Raw genomic sequence first — 17,760 nt, forward strand, 5'->3', positions numbered from 1 at the left:
CATTTAGTTGGGTGCTGGCTTGGATCAGCCAAGGAAAGGGGGACACGCGCAAAAGAAAATGGGATGGATTATTTTCAAATGGCTGCTCCTGGGGATCTATACGAACTGCTTGATTCTTTCTGACAGGGACGTTAATATTGTGGGTAAGTTGCTAAAGTTGAGCTAATGAGATCGTCAATTCTTAGGCATTGAAGGTAATTGACTTTAGTGTATGATAGTGAGGTTTTTAAAAACTGGATGTGTTTTAATGTTCTAATTTCTCTTGCGCTCGCAATGAGATTTCAGTAGCTGTGTGCGGTTGGACGGCCCTGCGCTCTGAGCGCACGCATTGATTTTTGTAGCTTTGTGCTTTCCTCGCTGACTCTCGGCTTGACCTGCAGGTGGGGATCGGTGTCGATTATTTTGGCAGACACCCTGTGGAGATGGCTGTGCCCCAGTGTCTTGGCTGTGTGATGGAGATGATGATTGTCCTGGTGGTGTTGATGAACACTGTGGTGAGATGAATTGGTATTCTGTAAACGTATAATGGGGGGAGATGCATAAAGGAGATGAGCTGGGTTGGTGTCCCCTGCCCTATCCACTAATAGCGAGGTTGTTTAATCAACTTGGTATGACCTATTTGAAGCTTATGGGACTTGAACTGGGATTGTTTGGTCAAGAGATAGTCACCGCAGTGCTCTTGTGGTTCCTTGGGTTCTATTGAACCCAAAACTGTTTTGTTCTGTAATGAGTGGTGACCAAGTGAGACAAATTACTAGAACAATGTTTGGGATCACTTCAAGAGGCAGGATGATTGGTGAAGCAAGCAACAACAGCCAGTGTAAAAGCATGGAAGGGTGCCAGTTGAATGAAGCTGAGCAAAACTAAGGCAGACACAATAAGAATTAACTAACAAGATCATGTTGCTGGTAGGGCCTATTTGTCTTAACTAGCTTGTTGCTGACTATGTTGGGCAATATTAATCAATTGCTGCTGGAGATTTGAGTGACAATATAGATGCTATGTGTTGAAGCTGGTGCTATTCATCTTGGATTTTTACTACAATCCAGCAGTAATTACATGATTTGTGATGCTAGCTTTTTGTACATCAATGTTTGTTTATTAATGGAACTCTAATTCCTCAATGACTTGACTAGCTTGCTTTGAACTTGAGCCTTGATCATCAGCCTTTTGCTAGTACTAAGTAATACTAATGTCCCCTACCATGTGCTGAAGTCCTATTGTCAATGGAACTTTAGCTTTACAGAAATTTTTCTCTCTTATGACTAGGAATTGCTTCTGGAGGCAGACCTGCATCTTTCTCAGAGCAAGGGAAAATGAGCTTAGTTGCTGGAGCCCACAAATTTCTTAAAATCAACTTTTGCACTTCTGCAATCAAATTGCAGATCATGTGCAAAGTAATTGAGATTTAGGATTTTAGTTTGGTTATCAAGAGCATATGGCCTAATTATACAAAACAATAATAAATCCCAAATGGAACACATGGAGTAGAGCTTCCACTTTTGCTAACTATGACATTATTGAATATGCTGGCCTGGTAGTTTCAAATGAGCCAGTGCTGCATTAAGGATTGTAAACTAGTTTCCTGCCCCTATGCAATGTGACTTGTGTTTATTTCATATTTCTAATTGTTTCAATAATTGCCATTGCCACATGCAAAGTGATACATAAATTGCAAATTATTAATAGAATTGCCACAGTGGAAACAGGCCACTTGGCCCAACAAGTCCACACTGACCTGAAGAGCATCCCACCCAGACTGATCCCTGTAACCCTGCATTTCCCATGGCTAATGCATCTAACCTACATATCGCTGAACACTACACAATTTAGCTTGGCCAATCCACCTAACACACTCCCATTTGAACTGGGAGGAAACCAGAGCACCCAGCAGAAACCCTGTAGACATGTTGAACATGTGAACTCAGTCACCTGAGGTTGGAATTGATCCTGGATCCCTGGTGCTGTGAGGCAGCAATGCTAACCACTTGCTGCTCTTGAGCAGCCTGGGTCTGATTCTACACACAGGCTCAGAAATTGTATTGTAATAGTGACAACTTGAAATCAAAGTAATCCTACTTCAGGTAGGAGATGGTAAAGACTGCAGATGCTGGAAGTCAGACACTAAAATGTGGAGCTGGAGAAGCACAGTAGGTCAGACAGTACTGGAGCAGGACAGTTGATGTTTCAGGTCTGGCCCTCCTTCAGGTCTCCTAGCTCCAACTGGAAAATGCTTTTAAATTAAAGCAGCTAGAATTTTGATTTTTAAAACAATTGCTACAAATATTAGAGCAAATGGCTGTGCTATACAGCCTCTTATGAATGTTGTGTAGTCTTGATTTAAGACTAACTTGTGGAATTTGCATCTATCCTAGGGTATGCAAGATGTGATGAAAAGAAAATTCAGTGTAATGATGGTACTTTCTGCCTTGACAAGAAGAATGTGTGTGATGGAAAAACAGACTGTGCTGATGGTTCAGATGAAATTAACTGCCCAAACACAACCTGCCTTGGAATGCAATGGCCATGCAGGAACCAAAAATGCATTCCTATGATTGCCAAGTGCAATGGTGTTGATGAATGTGGGGACAACTCTGACGAGGAATTCTGTGGTGAGTTCAGTGCTGTAATCGTTGCAGTTCTAGAACAGAAGATCAAACTTGCCTCCATCTGGGAGGTAGTATTATCTATGGTGGGCACAAACTTAGTTTATCACTCCTGCTGTATGCTTCTTCTCTTTTTTTTTAGTTTTGAAAGAATTGTCTCCATCTTCCCAGCTAAATATTTCATCAAATATTAGGGGGGGGGGTGGAAACAGTCCCAGAAAACCTCCCACTTTTAACATTGGGTTTGGACCCCAGATTAAAAGAACAATGCTTTTTAAAACTAGAGTTACACTTTCTAATCTGGTAGTGATTTTTAGAAAAGCTTGATTTGTCAATGCAGATTCTGCAATACCAATTTTGCTTGCTGGGACCCTCTGATTTGGGTAAAGAAATTCTGGGTCAAAGTATGACCCCATTCCCAGGCTATAGAATGGAAAGACAAATGGCATTACTGCTCCTGAATGCTATCTGCTTCCACGTTTGAAGTGTAAGTGTTGTTGTGAACTAGTTTAGTCTCAACTATAATGTATTCCCCAGGCTTTTAAAGTGGTGACAAAATCACCCCTTCACTGAAAATTAGCTTCTATTGGAAGCCAATGCTGACCAACAATTCATGACAGGAATTCTGCTTTCACCCCAGTAAGCAAATGTAATTGCAGTAAAGGATTGTTAACAATTTGGGTTGTTATTGGATAGAGTAAGCTGGAATATGTAGACTTGGTGAATACATCTGAGGTGCACAGCTTTAGTGGTTTATTAGTCCACTAAAGCATTAGTGGAATCTACAATTTCTGGATAGAAGCAGAAAATGAGCTGAAACATGCCCCCATGCCATGAGCACTCAAGGTGTACATAACAGCTTTGAGTGAAATGTGTACTAAACATAATCTTGCCTGTCAGGATGTACAAACCTGGTCACCTTGTATTTTTCTGTCAAGATATGTTTCATGTAACATTGTTTTAACACCTGGTGTTCCTGCTTGTATATATTTTCAAAAGCAATACAGAATGCATTGGATAGACAACTTAAACCCAGATTTTTTACAATAGACTAGACTAAGCCAGTTTTTTCCTTTGTAGAAGCTGAACATAAAGAGACCTGTTCAGAATACAAATGCAGTAACAAATGCTTATCTGAGAATAAGATATGTGATGGAATATCAGACTGCGTTGATGGGATTGATGAACCAGAATCTTGTGGTAAGAACTGAACTGAGTTTTGGCACTAATTTTTGATACTTTCATAAACATTTTAATTCTCAGAATTTGATTTGCCTTGCTGTGCAAATTGAAAACTTGCGCAAGTAATTAAATGGAGTACACAGTACTCTTACAGACTGACTTGAATAACACTTAAAAACAGGCAATGTGGTGTGAATCCAACTGGCTAAGGTTTTTCAGTATGACATTCAATTTCCTGCATCTTGATGCAATGGATACAGCTGCTGAATCAGTGGCTTGATAAATGGATCATTCCACTATCTGCACCACAAATTCTGGTGTACCTCCAGAATGTTTACTTAATTGCCTTTGTTTTTAAACTTAAACTAATTAAACACTCCCTTTTGACTAGTTATGATTCTGGCAAAGTAACCAGTGTTTGGTATTGCAGAATTGAAGTGTTCTACACTTGTAATTTTATTGTGCAAGAATTACCTGTAACTTTTATCTGTTTCCCTGCTTGCTGCTTAGGTAAGAAGTGTTGGGACAATGGTGGAGGCTGCAGTATGTTGTGTGAAGAAACTATTTGGGGTGCGCACTGTTTTTGCCCAGCAGGCATGATTTTACAAGCTGACAAAAACTGTACTGGTAAGAAACTAACATTCTTAACTTAATTACTTATTAATTTAGTTGCTCTGAACTTGTTTAGAGACTTGTTACATGTAGCAAAATTGTCACATGTTTTAACAATACACAACCACAGATGCTGAAGATCTGAGACAAAAATTGCTGGTGAAACTCAACAGGTCCAGCAGCATCTACATAGAGAAAGCTGAATTAATGTCTCACTGCAAGATGTTAACTGCTTTCTCTTCAGATGCTGCCTGATCTGAAGAGTTCCTCCAGAAATTTCTTTGTGCAATAGTTTCTTCATCTTAAAAGGCATTTTCCCATGTCTTCCTTCTATTGGTTTTTTCCCTCTGGAAACAAGCTTTTCTGAAGCTAAGAAGCCAAAATCTAAATGTGTAATTTAGTACCCAACTTAAATCATGCAAACATTGCTCCAACAAATCTAGGCAGCTCCTAGGGAAAATAATATAGGAAGCTGTACCTAAAACTCAACTTAAATCTCAACTTGAGTAAATGCTTTCTCATCCACAGTATCTAGACATTGACTAGACTAATACATATTGCCTATCCCTAATTGCCCCAAATGATGGTGAGATGCTTTCTTGAACTGCTGCAATCAATGGTATGTAGGCATACCTACCTGCTATTGGGGAGGGAATACTAGGATTTTTGACCCAGTGACAGTAAGGAACAGAGTTCCAAATCAGGATTACAAAACCAGGAGGGGAAACCTTGATGGTGGTCCCACACTTTGTATCTTCCCCTGAGCTTCAGGAGGTCATTAATTTAGCTGCTTTGGAGGCAACTTAAGTTGCTGCAATGCACAATGTAGGTAGTACTCCCTCCTTCAATGGAGGAAATAAATGAAGGCATCAGATAGGTGCTAATTAAGCAGACTACTTTGGGCTCCAGTCAAGCTTCTTGGATGTTGGAGGTGCAGCCCACAAGGAATGGAATATGACCATCACTCCTACCTATTGCAGATGGTAAGTGGGCTTTGAGAAGTCAGGAGGTGAGGTTACTCATGGTGGAATGTCAGTCTCTGGCATGCTCTTAACCACCACACTTAATTGGCTAATCATCCTGTTTCAGGACAATGTAGTCCCCTGGATGTTGACCATGACAGATTATGGAAATACCTTAGTGTTGAGGAACAATTAGATTATCTTGTTGGTTTTTTCTTCTGGCAAATGTGGCACACATTACTTCCCACATGAACCAATCCCTTCCTTGATAGGCATATTATCTGTTTGTCTGACTCCACTAACGTCATTACTTGCAAAATTCATACCTTGCTCCTGCTTGGTCCTTGTTCTCCATTCCCTCCCAGCTGACACTTCTATTACTTTAAAAATTAATAGAACTTTGAATTATTAAACTTTTCAATGAAACTTCAATTTACAATCACCGATCTGGGTGTCATTTGGAATGAAATGCCTCTTTTCCAGACTTGGGTATGTTAAGCATCTCTCCACCATTTGCTTAAGGCAATTTGTGAATTCCTGTTTAGTATCTGCTTTCATTCTCCACACTTCATGCCTAAGTAAATGTTTACTTACCCAGTATATCTGCACAACTAATGTCTGTGGAGTCAAGTCATTAATAAAGCTTGTGCATTTTTTTATAACTGCACTGAACTGGCACAAGCTTTGCCAAGTGTATACATCAATCCCATCTTGCTGTTTGTTTCAGCTACAGTATTTAGCACCCTGCATGTAATGTAATGTTTAATCTTGCTCTGGGAGTTGATCAACAACTAATGGACTAAAATGTCAGTATGATATAACAAGCTTTTGTGTAAATCATGTGAACCTCAAGAGAAGCACCAGTCAGATGTATAACATGCAAACACCTTGTTCGTGAAACTCATCCATGCTGGCCAGGTATCCTAAATAGATCTAGTCCAATTTTGCCCATATCCTTCTAAACCCTTCCTATTCATATACCCATTCAGATGTGCCTTTTTAAATGCCATAATTGTACCAGGCTCCACCTCCTTTTGGCAGCTCATTCCATCCACATTCCACCCATGTGGAAAAATCCTTATTCAGTGTTTAAATCTTCCCCCTCATTTAAACCTATGTTCTTTAGTTTTGGATTCCCCTCATGCTGGGGAAAAGGCTGTCTATTTACCCTATCCATGCCCCTCGGATTTCAAATGTCTAAGGTCACCCTCTGCCTCTGACACTTCAGGAAAATAGGCCCAGCCTATTCAGCCTCTCCCTCTCTCAAGCTCACCAACCCTAGCAAAATCCTTATTTCTTTTTTCTGAACCTCTAAGTTTCACAACCTGCTTCCTATAGCAGAGAGCAAAATTGCAAACCTTTTCAAAAAAGGCCTGTATAGCCACAATCTCCAACTCCTTTACTCAGGGCACTGACCAATAAAAGCAATCAAAGTCTCTTGGACACTGCACTTGAGCTATAATTTGAGAGCTCACTGTTTACAGATGTAGATAAAGGAGTATTGTAATAAGGAGCTGAAGAACAAGCTGTCTGGGATTATGCAGGTACCAACATGTAATGGAAGACTTTTTTGTAAAAGAAAATACAAGTTCTGAACTTTAATTTTTAGTTTCATTCTCTAATCAAGTGAGGAATTTAAAATTGATTCCTTTTTAGTAGTCACACTATTTTCTTACCACTTAGTGAAAACACTAACTTGGGTGTTGGACTGAATTAATTGCTCTGAAGCATGTCACCAACTGCATGTCAAGTATCAATAATTCTTTAACTTAGCTGCATATCTTCAACTGAAAATGTTTGGTATGTACAACATAGTCAATTCAGTTTGTGTGCAAGGGTCACTTGACCTTTCAAATAGCTCTGAGCAACAGGTGTACATCCCAGATATGACTGACACTTTTTTCTTTTGCAGAAGGCACTAACTACTTAGTAACAGCTGGACAGCAAAGTCTAGGTATACTGGATTTAAACAGCAAGAAGTACACATCAATGGCGGTTCACAAGGAAGTTGTGGCTGTTGCTTATGATCTAGCAAAGGCTGCTTTTTACTGGGTTGATGTGGAAGGGAGTATATTTTGGTCATTAGCCAAAAACTCCAGCATTCCAATTTACAGAGGTAATTTTGACTTTGAATACTACAACAAGAAATGTGCATGCCTGAAGAACTCCTGTACTCAATAGGACTTTGTCTCCATCCTGTGGGATTATTACACCAACTTAAGGTCTACTGTAGACATTTTAATCTTGTACACTTAAATTCCTAACACGTTGAATTAAATTTCAAGCATAGAATATGACTAAAGTGAAACAGGATTTTTTGTCACTTTAACAGACCATTTGGCTATAAAGCTTATTTAGGCCCTAATTAGCAAAACTAATTTCTTGGAATTCTCTACCTGCATACACCAATAGAGCTGCTGAATCATGGTTTTTTGGGCAAGTATTTAGAATTAAAGCTTGTTAAACATATTCACATCTAAGTGTTTATGAACAGGACACTTGAGCTGGTCACAGCATAAGCAAGGCCTGCAACCACAATGTTCTCTCGTCCAAGAGGACTAGGTGTGGGCATGTGGTTAGTCATCTATCCATTCTCACCCCAAAACATATTGAATGTTTTTAGTTGGGAGACAGCAACAGACAAGTCTGTGGTACCATGTTGGTTATTCTGCAGTGTAGTGATAGTGGACCCAATTTGCAAGGGGAACTGACAGGCAGTTCTGTGACTGCTAACAAGACTCCTGACATGTTCTCTTGTGCCAAGGTCAGGCATATCTGAGCAGCTGCAGGGCCCTCCCAAGGAGAGTGAACAATCCAGTGGCTATTGAACACTTCTGTATCAGAATATCAGTTTAAGAGGGCTTGCAACAGTAAGTTGATTAGCAGACTGAAGGATTTGTGTAGTTTTAATCTTGGTTTACTTCCAGTGCCATGTGACACCTAGAAAGATAGGTCAAACATGTGGCTAAAGGATAGTGTAAGAGGGAGGACTTTCAATTTTGGGTCACTGGGACACTTTGTGGAAAGTGGGACCCATGTAACCCATCCAGCTTGGACCTAGAGAAAGGGATCCAGTATCCCCACTAGGAGCCTTCTCCAGTTTGCTAGAAATGTTGAAACTACCTCTGGTAGAAGATAGGGCACTCCACTTGCTCCAAACACTAGATCTAAAATGAATTAGAGGTATACTAGGACAATCCAGCAGGTGGAGGAGAAATGGCATGATTAGGCACACGAGTGGTTCAAAGTTAAATTTTAATGCAGAGCTTATCTAGTAAGGTGGGTGAACCTGAAGTGTTGACGTGGAATGATTATTACAGTTACTGACTTTCATCCTTGAACAAAGGGAACGACTGGCAGTTCAACATTTTAGGATACAGTTTCAGGCATGATTGGGATGTAAGAGGTAGAAGTATTGTCCTTAGTGGTGAGACTCTCGATTCCTCAAGTGGGAAAATGTCTTGGCTTCTTCAAATGAAGCCATCTAGGTAGAGTTTAGAAATATAAAGTTGAAATCACCACCTCTGGGATTTTACTACAAGCCTTCCATCCCCATCAGAGGAAGAGGGGAGCAGATGTGAGTAACAGTTATACAGTTGGGATTTTCAACTATGCCAAGATTTTCCTCCAGTGACAAGATTGGACAGTAATTTCTAACAGCCCTACTGGAGATAAAGCATCTTAAACTTTATCTGAGGGAATGAAGCCAGTCAAGTGGTTGACCACTTTGGGAATAGTGACCATACCCAAGTTTCAAGTCCTTGTGGAAAGAGATGAGGATAAAGCAGAAGTTAACTGTCTAAATTGGAAAGGCCAAGTTAAATATCACTAAACAGGATCTGGCAAACATCGATTGGGAGCATCTACTTTGTAGTTAAAACTACATCTGGAAAGTGGGAGTCTTTAACCCGAGTTCAGGACCAAAATCTCTCAAGGCAGAGGTGACACGTTGAGCAAACGTGGATGCTGAGAACACTCCCAAGAGGAAGCCTATGTTGATACTGAGTATTAGAGGCCCATCAGGACTATGTGTAAGAGGGTATTTGAAGAAATGATGGGGGCCACAGTGTCTTTGGCAGATTCCATTAAGCAAAATGCCTTGGAATTAAAAGTATGTGCCTCCCTTAGACCAAAGGGACAACTCCTCCTGCATAGAGCCAGAGGATATGGATGAAGTTTTAAATGAATTTTTGTAGGAAAAAGATGAGACATTGTAGCTGAAGATTCGCATTTCATCAGGCGCTGGGGAGATGAAGTGAAGTTTGTTGGGTCCTGATTGAATACTTTGGTCACAAGTGACATGGCAGATGATTGGATAGCTAATGTTGCTTTTCACAAAAGGTAGCAGGGATAGATTGGTAATGACAGATCAGTTAGTCTAATCTCAGTGGTAGAGATTTTCTTCAGAAAATCAATTTGGTCTTAATCAACACTTAGAAAGGGAGAGTTGGATTGGGGATATTTGGAATGATTTTGTTGGAGGGAAATCCTGTCTAATTTAACTGGCTCTTTTTCTTCAGATGCATTTTGAAAAAGCATTACCCTCAATGAAGTTTTTTGACCATGTCCCACATGGAAGGCTGGTCCAAAAGTAACAGCCAATGTGATCAAAAGTGAAGTTGAGGGGGTGGAGAGACTCCAGTTCCTAGGGAGCAATTATAACCAACAACTTGTCCTAGACTTGCACGTAGATGTGACAGTCAAGGTACAGCAATGCTTCTTGGGCACCTCGGGTAACTTGGCATGTCTGTAAGGATCCTCTGCAGCTTTTACAGATGCACCATTGAATGCATGCTACCTGGTTGCATAATGGCCTGGTATGGCAACTGCTTTACCCAGGACAGTGAAACTGTAGAAGCTTGTGTGCACAGCCCAGACCATACAATCCATGGGCTCCCATTTACACTGGCTTTGTGGCAAAAAGGCTACCAACATCAAAGACCCACTGCATCCCTATCAGAACAGGAGAGAAGGCCATGACTGCACTGGTGAATATCTCTATCTTCAGGATGTTGCCTGGGAAAACTCCTTAAGGAAAGACTAGATGGGTTGGGTTTCCTCTCTTGCGTGGAGGAGGCTGAGGGACTATACAAAATGAAGCATGAATAGGGTGGATCTAAGACTAGGATGTGAGTTTAAGGTGCAGAGTAAGTGACTTGGAAGATCTGAGGTTTTTCACCCAGGGTTGATGGAAACATGGAACATCCTGCTAGAGGATGGTGGAGGCAGGTACATGCTCAATGTGAGCATCTGGTTAGGCACTAAATGTCAAAGCATAGACTATGGACCAAATGCAGGTAATGGGACTAGTGTAGTTTGTAGGCTGGCATAGACATGATTGGCCAAAAAGCCTGTTTCAATGATTGTGACTGACTAAATAACTGGGATTTACTGTCACTTCCTAATTCTACTAGGAAGTAGTAATAACCTACAGTGTAGGTACACCCTCAATTATACAGGGAATCCAGGAAATTGCCATGATGCAGAGTCATGCAATTGCAAATAGTGACTCAGTGGGGAACTGGCAAGCAGTATCTCCAAATGCTGTTCTAGTGACAAACTTGGGAGAAGTCTAAGTGGCTTGCAATGTTGTCTATCTCTTTTATATAGATAGCATACCACTGGTAGTGAAATTGTACTTCAAAATTGGAGGTGCTAATCTAGGAGGTCTTGACTTTTGGAATTACCTGGGCCATCACTCCATACCTAACCAACTTTGATCTTCCCTTTAACAGTGGGAGGTGACAGCAGCTGAGGGTGTTTGGGTATAGGACCTGTTTATGGTAGAACTTTGAACTTGTAGACATTGCCCAAAGTAATTATCAGTCAATTACTGACTTGATACCTTGCCACCAAATCTGATTCTTCATGAAATGCAAGTCAAACCTTGTATCCCTCCCTTCTGAGATTACTTTTTCAAATTCTGCTTGTTCACCTGATCTTCCTGCAACACTGGATACAAGCAAATTAGTTCAAAAATCCAAGTGATTTAAAAACTACCAGAATTAATGACCTATCAAGCCATGATGGATAACTTTCAATTTTCCCCCCACCCCAGATAAAGGAGTGACTAGTATTGCTATTGACTGGTTCACTGGGCTGATTTACTGGACCAACCTCCTTGAGGAGAGAATTTGTGCTGGCATGTCTAATGGCAATGGATTTGCAACCATCCTGGAGAAGAACATAAGACCAGAGCAGCTGCTACTCCTACCAGCAAAAAGGTAAGTTTCTTGGAACTAAGATGTTGCTAATACATAATTAAGACTCCTGGTCACTTTCCCTTTTTACAGTATTCATGATTAGCAATTGTGCACTTTTTATCTAACAGGTGTTGCTAGACAACACCTGTATACCACTTCCATGGACCAATCCTTAAAGGAGAATGTGTGCATACTTCCTGGTTAGCCAATGGAAGTCTTCTCCAGCTATCGAGGCCAAAAACATTCCTTTCCTTCTATCAAAAGGAATTTGATAATACTAGAGGCTAAAGAGATCAGAAGATACCAGGAGGAAGCAAGATACAGTATTGGAATCATGGAGTTAACCTTTAGTCAGTGTGGACTCAATGGCCCAAAAATTACTAAATCTATACTAGTCCCACTTTCCAGCACAGTGCCCAAGGCCTTTACACATGATAACACTTCAAGTGCTCATCCAAGCAGATTTCTAAATTTAGGTTTTCCCACCTCTACTGTCCTCCCTAGTAGTACATTCCAGATTCTCACCACAGAATTTTCCCTCTAATCCCTGGCTTTCACTTTTTCTTTGAAAGCTGTTCCCTTGCTCTTTCCCATTCCACTAAAAGGGAGCAGTTGCTTTCAATCCACTTTAACCCTGCCCCTCAGTCTTCTATACATCCTTCTGATCATCTCCACACCCACTGGTCTATTCCTTTGTTTCAAGCAGTGTATTGTAACCTAGGATTTAATACTTTGTGCACATCATGTAGATGTTAACTGGTGTTAAAATGACCTTGCAGAAATTGTCAAACAGTTCCCCCAATTGCATATTAAATGGTCCTTAACAGTTTTATTCCTCTTGCTGTTCTTGTATTTAGCTAGGAAAATACTTCCTCCCCACCATGCCATGATAACCAAGCATGTACTGAAATGAAATGAACCATATTTACAGATTGAGTGAGTAGTTTGAGTATGCATAAGAAATCACTTCTATCCTCTACAGCAAAGTACAACTTAAAGAAAAAGCAAAACTACTGCAAACCAAGCTACTTGCATGACTGTTTAAATTCCTTTCCAAGATTGGAAGAGCAACAGCCAAACCAGCTTTGGATGTCAATGATTCTAAGTAAAACAAATGCTCACTGGCAAGATCTAAATGGAGAGTCACCATTGTGGCATGCACTTTTAGTGCCTCCTCCAGTCTTGGCAAGCCAAACAGCTTCATGCAAACTTCTCCAGTAAAATTGCATGTTTTAATTTCCTTTCACCTCCACTCTTTACTCATTTCCAAGAAAATGGAATTTTTGAGTAAAGTTCCATTCTCTACAACTAGAGGGTCTGAGCTTTCTTCAACGTTGAGACAATGTCGCTATACAACTTCAGTTATGAATCGAAGGCCCACTCAAGGGTTGAGTTTTTCAAAGTCTACTTTTTCCAATTATGGAATTATCAACTCTGTATTGAGGGAGTGTCTTCTCACATTAAGAAGGCATATAGCAGGAACTAAATTTAGTTTTAATGGAGTGTTAATTGCATTAATAATACTTTAACTGAATCTGTTCAGCTGCAAAGGGATCATGAATCCAACAAATTAATTTTTTCAGTTGCATGTTCTGGGTAAACCAAAGAGATAACATCCACTCCAAGGTTCACATTGAGACTGCAGGAATGGATGGATCTGGAAGAAAAGTCATTGTGGTTCTTGATTCCCTGAAACCAATTGGATTGACTCTTGATTATCCAACTGAGACACTCTACTGGTTCAATGAAGATTATGAAGTAAGTGCACCTGGCCTGCTGGAATGTCTTAACTGGACATACAGCTTCATGAGGGGAATTCAAGTGTCTTTAAATGTTCCAAAATGCTAGTCTGAAAGACTACCCATACTGGACAAATGGCTGCTAGTGGCTAACTTGATTAGCAGCAAAGTAGATTCTAGTTGACATAAACATTGTTCTCAACTGAAACTAATTTTTAGTGTTTGAAATGTTTTCAAGTATTTAGGATTACCTACCATTTTATCATGGGGTCTTGTGTTGATGAGTAAATTAAGGAAAAATGTGTCCTGGCACTAATATTCTCTTGTAGATAAGGTGAACCAATTTGGCTGAATTTTACTGTAAAGGTTGTCTTTTTAGCACTGAAGCTGACTAACTTTAAGCCTTTTTGCAAGTCTGTTGAATCCATCAATGTGGATGGCACTGGGAGATTCTCAGTTTCCAACTTGGACATCACAAAACCTCAAGGATTTTCAGTATCTGAAGGCTGGTTCTACTGGTCTGAAGCAAATAAAATTCTCCGTATATCCCACCATCTGAGAAGGCCAAAGGAGGTCTTAGTAGATCCTGCAGTAGCTTTCATTTTGACCATAACCAACCAGCAACAAAAGAGTAAGTCCTGTTTTGGTCATCTTGCTTTGCAAACAGAAACCATAAGCAGTGGATGTTTCTAATCAACCTGTTACTGGTAACTTCAACTATTTTCACTTGCAGGTAGTCATCAATGTCAGAAAGCAGAATGCAGCCATATATGCTTGCTTTCTCCATTGAAAACTAAAGGCTACAAATGTGCTTGTCCTCAAGGAATGTACTTAGTATCTGGAAAATGTGAAGGTAGGTTTGTTTATATGCAATAGCAAATTGCACTACTTCATGCAGTGACTTGAATTGTCTCTTTTGTCCCCATTGAGTAAACAAAATCGTTACCTGTCACTTCAATGGTGCCAGATGTAACAAAAGACAAGAATTTCTCCTGGAAGTAGCCCTAGAGACCTTGTCTTTTTGCCAAGGTGCAGTTACCAGCAAGTCTTGGCAGCTTGTGGCTACTGGCAGGTTATTTGGCAAGCAGGTTAAACAGTCCCTTTCAATGCTGTAAAACTTCATTCCAATGGCTGGTTGTTTCTTTTTAAAAAAAATGTCCATTTGGACATCAGTGTAGAACTAGAAGCCAGCCACTTGCCTTTGTCTGCTACACCATTAAAAATGGTGGAATTGTTGATCTCCCACACCCCCTCACTAAGTTTTTTTTTTTAAAAGTTAATTTGTCTCTTTGAGGGGTTGAGCCTGTACTCATCCTTTTCAATTGCCTCATAACTGGGATCCACTGAAACTGCCTCCAATGTAGCTTTCTTCTTTAAGGGGTGAAAACTGTTCACACTTCTAGGTGCAGTAACTAGTACACTGTATGGTTTAGTAAAACCTCTTACTCCTTCCTTTTGAACTGAGCCCAATATTAAATTTGCCGCCCATAATCATTATGGGCCAATTACTGCTCTCCATCTAGTTTCCTCTGCAAAGCAATAGAAGGTGTTGGCAACAATGCTATCAAGCAAAACCTGCCTAATCACACCACCAGTTTGGGTTCCACCAGGGCCACTCAGCTCTTGGGCTTGTTTTTAGCTGTATCCCTTTTTTTGAGCCAAGAGTTGAATTCCAGAAGGGTGATTGACCTTGACATCAGTACCACATCTGACAGTCTAGCATCAACAAGCCCTGGAAAAAACTGAATCAGTGGGACTTGGTAGGAGGTGGGGCGCTGGAATCTTGCCTGCTCTCCCTGATCTATCCACTTTCTAATTTGTCTAACATTAGAACCTTTATCAAAGACTTTACTGAAGTCCAAGTAGTTAAGGTTTGCTGCTGTCCTCTTCAATATTCTGGCTACATCATGAAACTCAAATCAAGTTAGTGAGACAGGATTTTTCCATGCACAAAGCCATGCTGACTATCCCTAATCAGTCCTTGCCTCTCCAAATGTAAATCTCTCTCTCTCAATCCCTTGCAACTTGCACATAACAGATGTGAAAATTTGCACTTATGGTAGCTTTTCAACCTGTGCAGAAAACCCCATCCCACTTTTCTGCAGTCCAACCACTCTAAATACTACTTGGCTCCTCCCTCTTTTCTGCCAGTACATAACCTCATTTTCCACACTTTATCTGAAGCTTTTTACCCCTCACTTGCAGACTGTCACACAACCTGCTTTCTCACCACCTTGTCATGTGCCAACTTGGCTGCATTATGCTTTCTTTCCTTCTCCCACCCCCCACAAAAAAATCAGGACCATGTAAAACAATTGTCCCCAACACCCTATAAACACTACTGGAGTGAAGTCCTCATCTTGAATACTAACTTATTCTAACAGTGGATTGGCCAAACAATCCCTATACTACAATATCATAACTACTCTACAAATTAAAAAGTGCAACATTTGTATGCAGTACCTCTATCAAATGCCTTTTTAGAAATCTTAATTTCCCAAATCTGGTTCCCTTTCTCCTACTTGTTACTATAAACTGAGCCTCTTTCAGCCTCCTCTCAAAGCCAAGTTGGCTCTGCATGATCCATGTTAGTTCATCCTCTATGGATTCTAACTTCATTCCTAGTGACTAAAGTTTGAACACCCCCTGCTGCTGTGACACCCCCAACTTCTCATTGCTTGAATGCAACTCAGTATAGTGGGAAGTAATTTTTCTGGAGGAGAAAATTCAATTGCCTAGAACCCAAAAGTTCAAACCCTCAAGTTGTTTTTTGTTTTTGAATCTGACTGCAAAGTATTAAACTGTTTATCCCTGAGTAAACACTGAAATTAGCTGGGCAATTAAACAGTAATAGCTCCATCCTGATTCATGTGTAAAGGAAAGTAAGGGAATTGTTTCCCTACAACTGTCACTGCAGTTTCCTCTTTAAAAGGTACTGCATGAATAGATGGACATGTGGGTGTAAGGGATGGTACACCTTTTTTACATGCAAAAGGTCTCCTCCATAGACTATGGTCCACTACTCGGTGCTACAAACAAATTCCTATGCCAAAAACTTGACATTCTTCCATGATAACTGACTAGCTTCACTGTTGATGGTTATGGAGTGATCAGTGTGGGTTTATGATCTGGACCAGCCCACAGCCTAAAGCATTAAGTGAGAATCCTGGAATTGGGTGTCAGCCCAGTCTGATGCAATTCTAGATTGCAACACTACCAACTGCCCCCACCTGTAAACAATACTAAAAGACTGTATAACTTGTAATCAAAGTAAGTCTGTTCTTTCTAGCACCTTTTTTAGATGTCAAGACTCTTAGATCTTACACTGGACATATCAAGCCTTTCAATCAAATAGGTCTAGATTTGGCTAGAGTTCTAAGCATACTTTTATTGAAATGTGGTGACTGAAGAGTCCTCCAAACAACAGTACAAATCTCCCTGTCATAGCCTCTGAACTGAGCTATTGCAGTTTTGGGTGGCTTTTCAAAGCTGATTTTTTTTTTCTTGTAATTCACTTTGCATTCCTTTTGTATTTTGTTCTCCACATTTTGGGAGAAGTTTTTTTTAAAAAAAACTACCTGTTGGGACAGCTTGTCAAATGTAACACCAACCATTTTGGACACTTGTTGGTCCAGGCACTGAATTCGAAGTACATCTTCCTATTAAACACTTCCCTGCACTTTCCTTTACCTACCATTTCGATTAAGGTATGGATTTTGGCTAACTTCTGAAGGAATGTGCATTTGTTTTTCCAATTTGAAGGTGATTGGAGTCATGTGGAATAGTGAACTATTTAGTGAACTAAAGAGCCTTGCCAAGAAAGGTTGGGAAGTCTAGCCATAAGCAGAATTCAAATTTTCTGTTTCTACAGAAACAGACAGCAGGGGCAGTTTGTGGGTTGATTTTGGGTGCTTCAAGCAAAAGTGCAGTTTGTTTGCATGTAGAAGACTATCATCAATCCAAAGCAGAGTTAATACCTTCCCAGAACTCTAGGGACAGACCACACTAGTGAACATGCAGTCAATTAAGGAATCTTTAAAGTGAAATACTTCCCTCCTAAGTATACTGCTAGGAAAGGGTTGAATTGATTTGCTGATTGGTGTGCATAACTTGGTCTTGTGTAAACAAGTACACTGGCAGCATTTTGAAAGCCTAGTGACCCATCAAATGAGATTTCTCTCAAATCTGGCTCACTTTTTAGTACTGCATCAGCTGGGAGCATGAAACAAATCTTGCACCTCCCATCACTTTTTACAGTGACTTTTTGGAACATTAAAAGTTCCTCCATACAATCCCATTCTTTTCAGCAATTTCTTGCCTTTGCTAGAATGACTTTCTAGTTTTTGTTCTCTTGACTTTTAAATAACCTGATGGCTAGCTTGCCAATAGCTGTTCCTGCCACCTCAGTTTAATATTGAGGTGCCCTTTATCAGTAAGTGAAATAACTAATACCATG

The 17,760-nt window shown here is 40.2% G+C and overlaps 1 protein-coding gene across 2 annotated transcripts in view; it reads left to right on the forward strand.

Moving 5' to 3' along the window:
• The first annotated feature begins 6 nt into the window (after positions 1–6).
• The window catches only part of LOC125482837 (prolow-density lipoprotein receptor-related protein 1-like), a 40,808-nt gene continuing 23,054 nt past the window's right edge, over positions 7–17,760 (forward strand). Inside the window, exons 1-10 of one of the 2 annotated variants that reach the window (XM_048595367.1) lie at positions 7–143; positions 381–494; positions 2,376–2,612; positions 3,687–3,806; positions 4,299–4,415; positions 7,275–7,478; positions 11,421–11,586; positions 13,149–13,323; positions 13,719–13,935; positions 14,038–14,157. In XM_048595367.1, the coding sequence (XP_048451324.1) occupies positions 59–143; positions 381–494; positions 2,376–2,612; positions 3,687–3,806; positions 4,299–4,415; positions 7,275–7,478; positions 11,421–11,586; positions 13,149–13,323; positions 13,719–13,935; positions 14,038–14,157 (1,555 nt within the window). In that variant the 5' untranslated portion in view covers positions 7–58. The remainder of the gene's footprint in view (positions 144–380; positions 495–2,375; positions 2,613–3,686; positions 3,807–4,298; positions 4,416–7,274; positions 7,479–11,420; positions 11,587–13,148; positions 13,324–13,718; positions 13,936–14,037; positions 14,158–17,760) is intronic. The other variant, XM_048595368.1, reaches the window with a different exon arrangement.

The sequence above is a fragment of the Rhincodon typus genome, chromosome 3 (genome assembly GCF_021869965.1).
Source record: "Rhincodon typus isolate 14 chromosome 3, sRhiTyp1.1, whole genome shotgun sequence".
NCBI lineage: Eukaryota > Metazoa > Chordata > Chondrichthyes > Orectolobiformes > Rhincodontidae > Rhincodon > Rhincodon typus.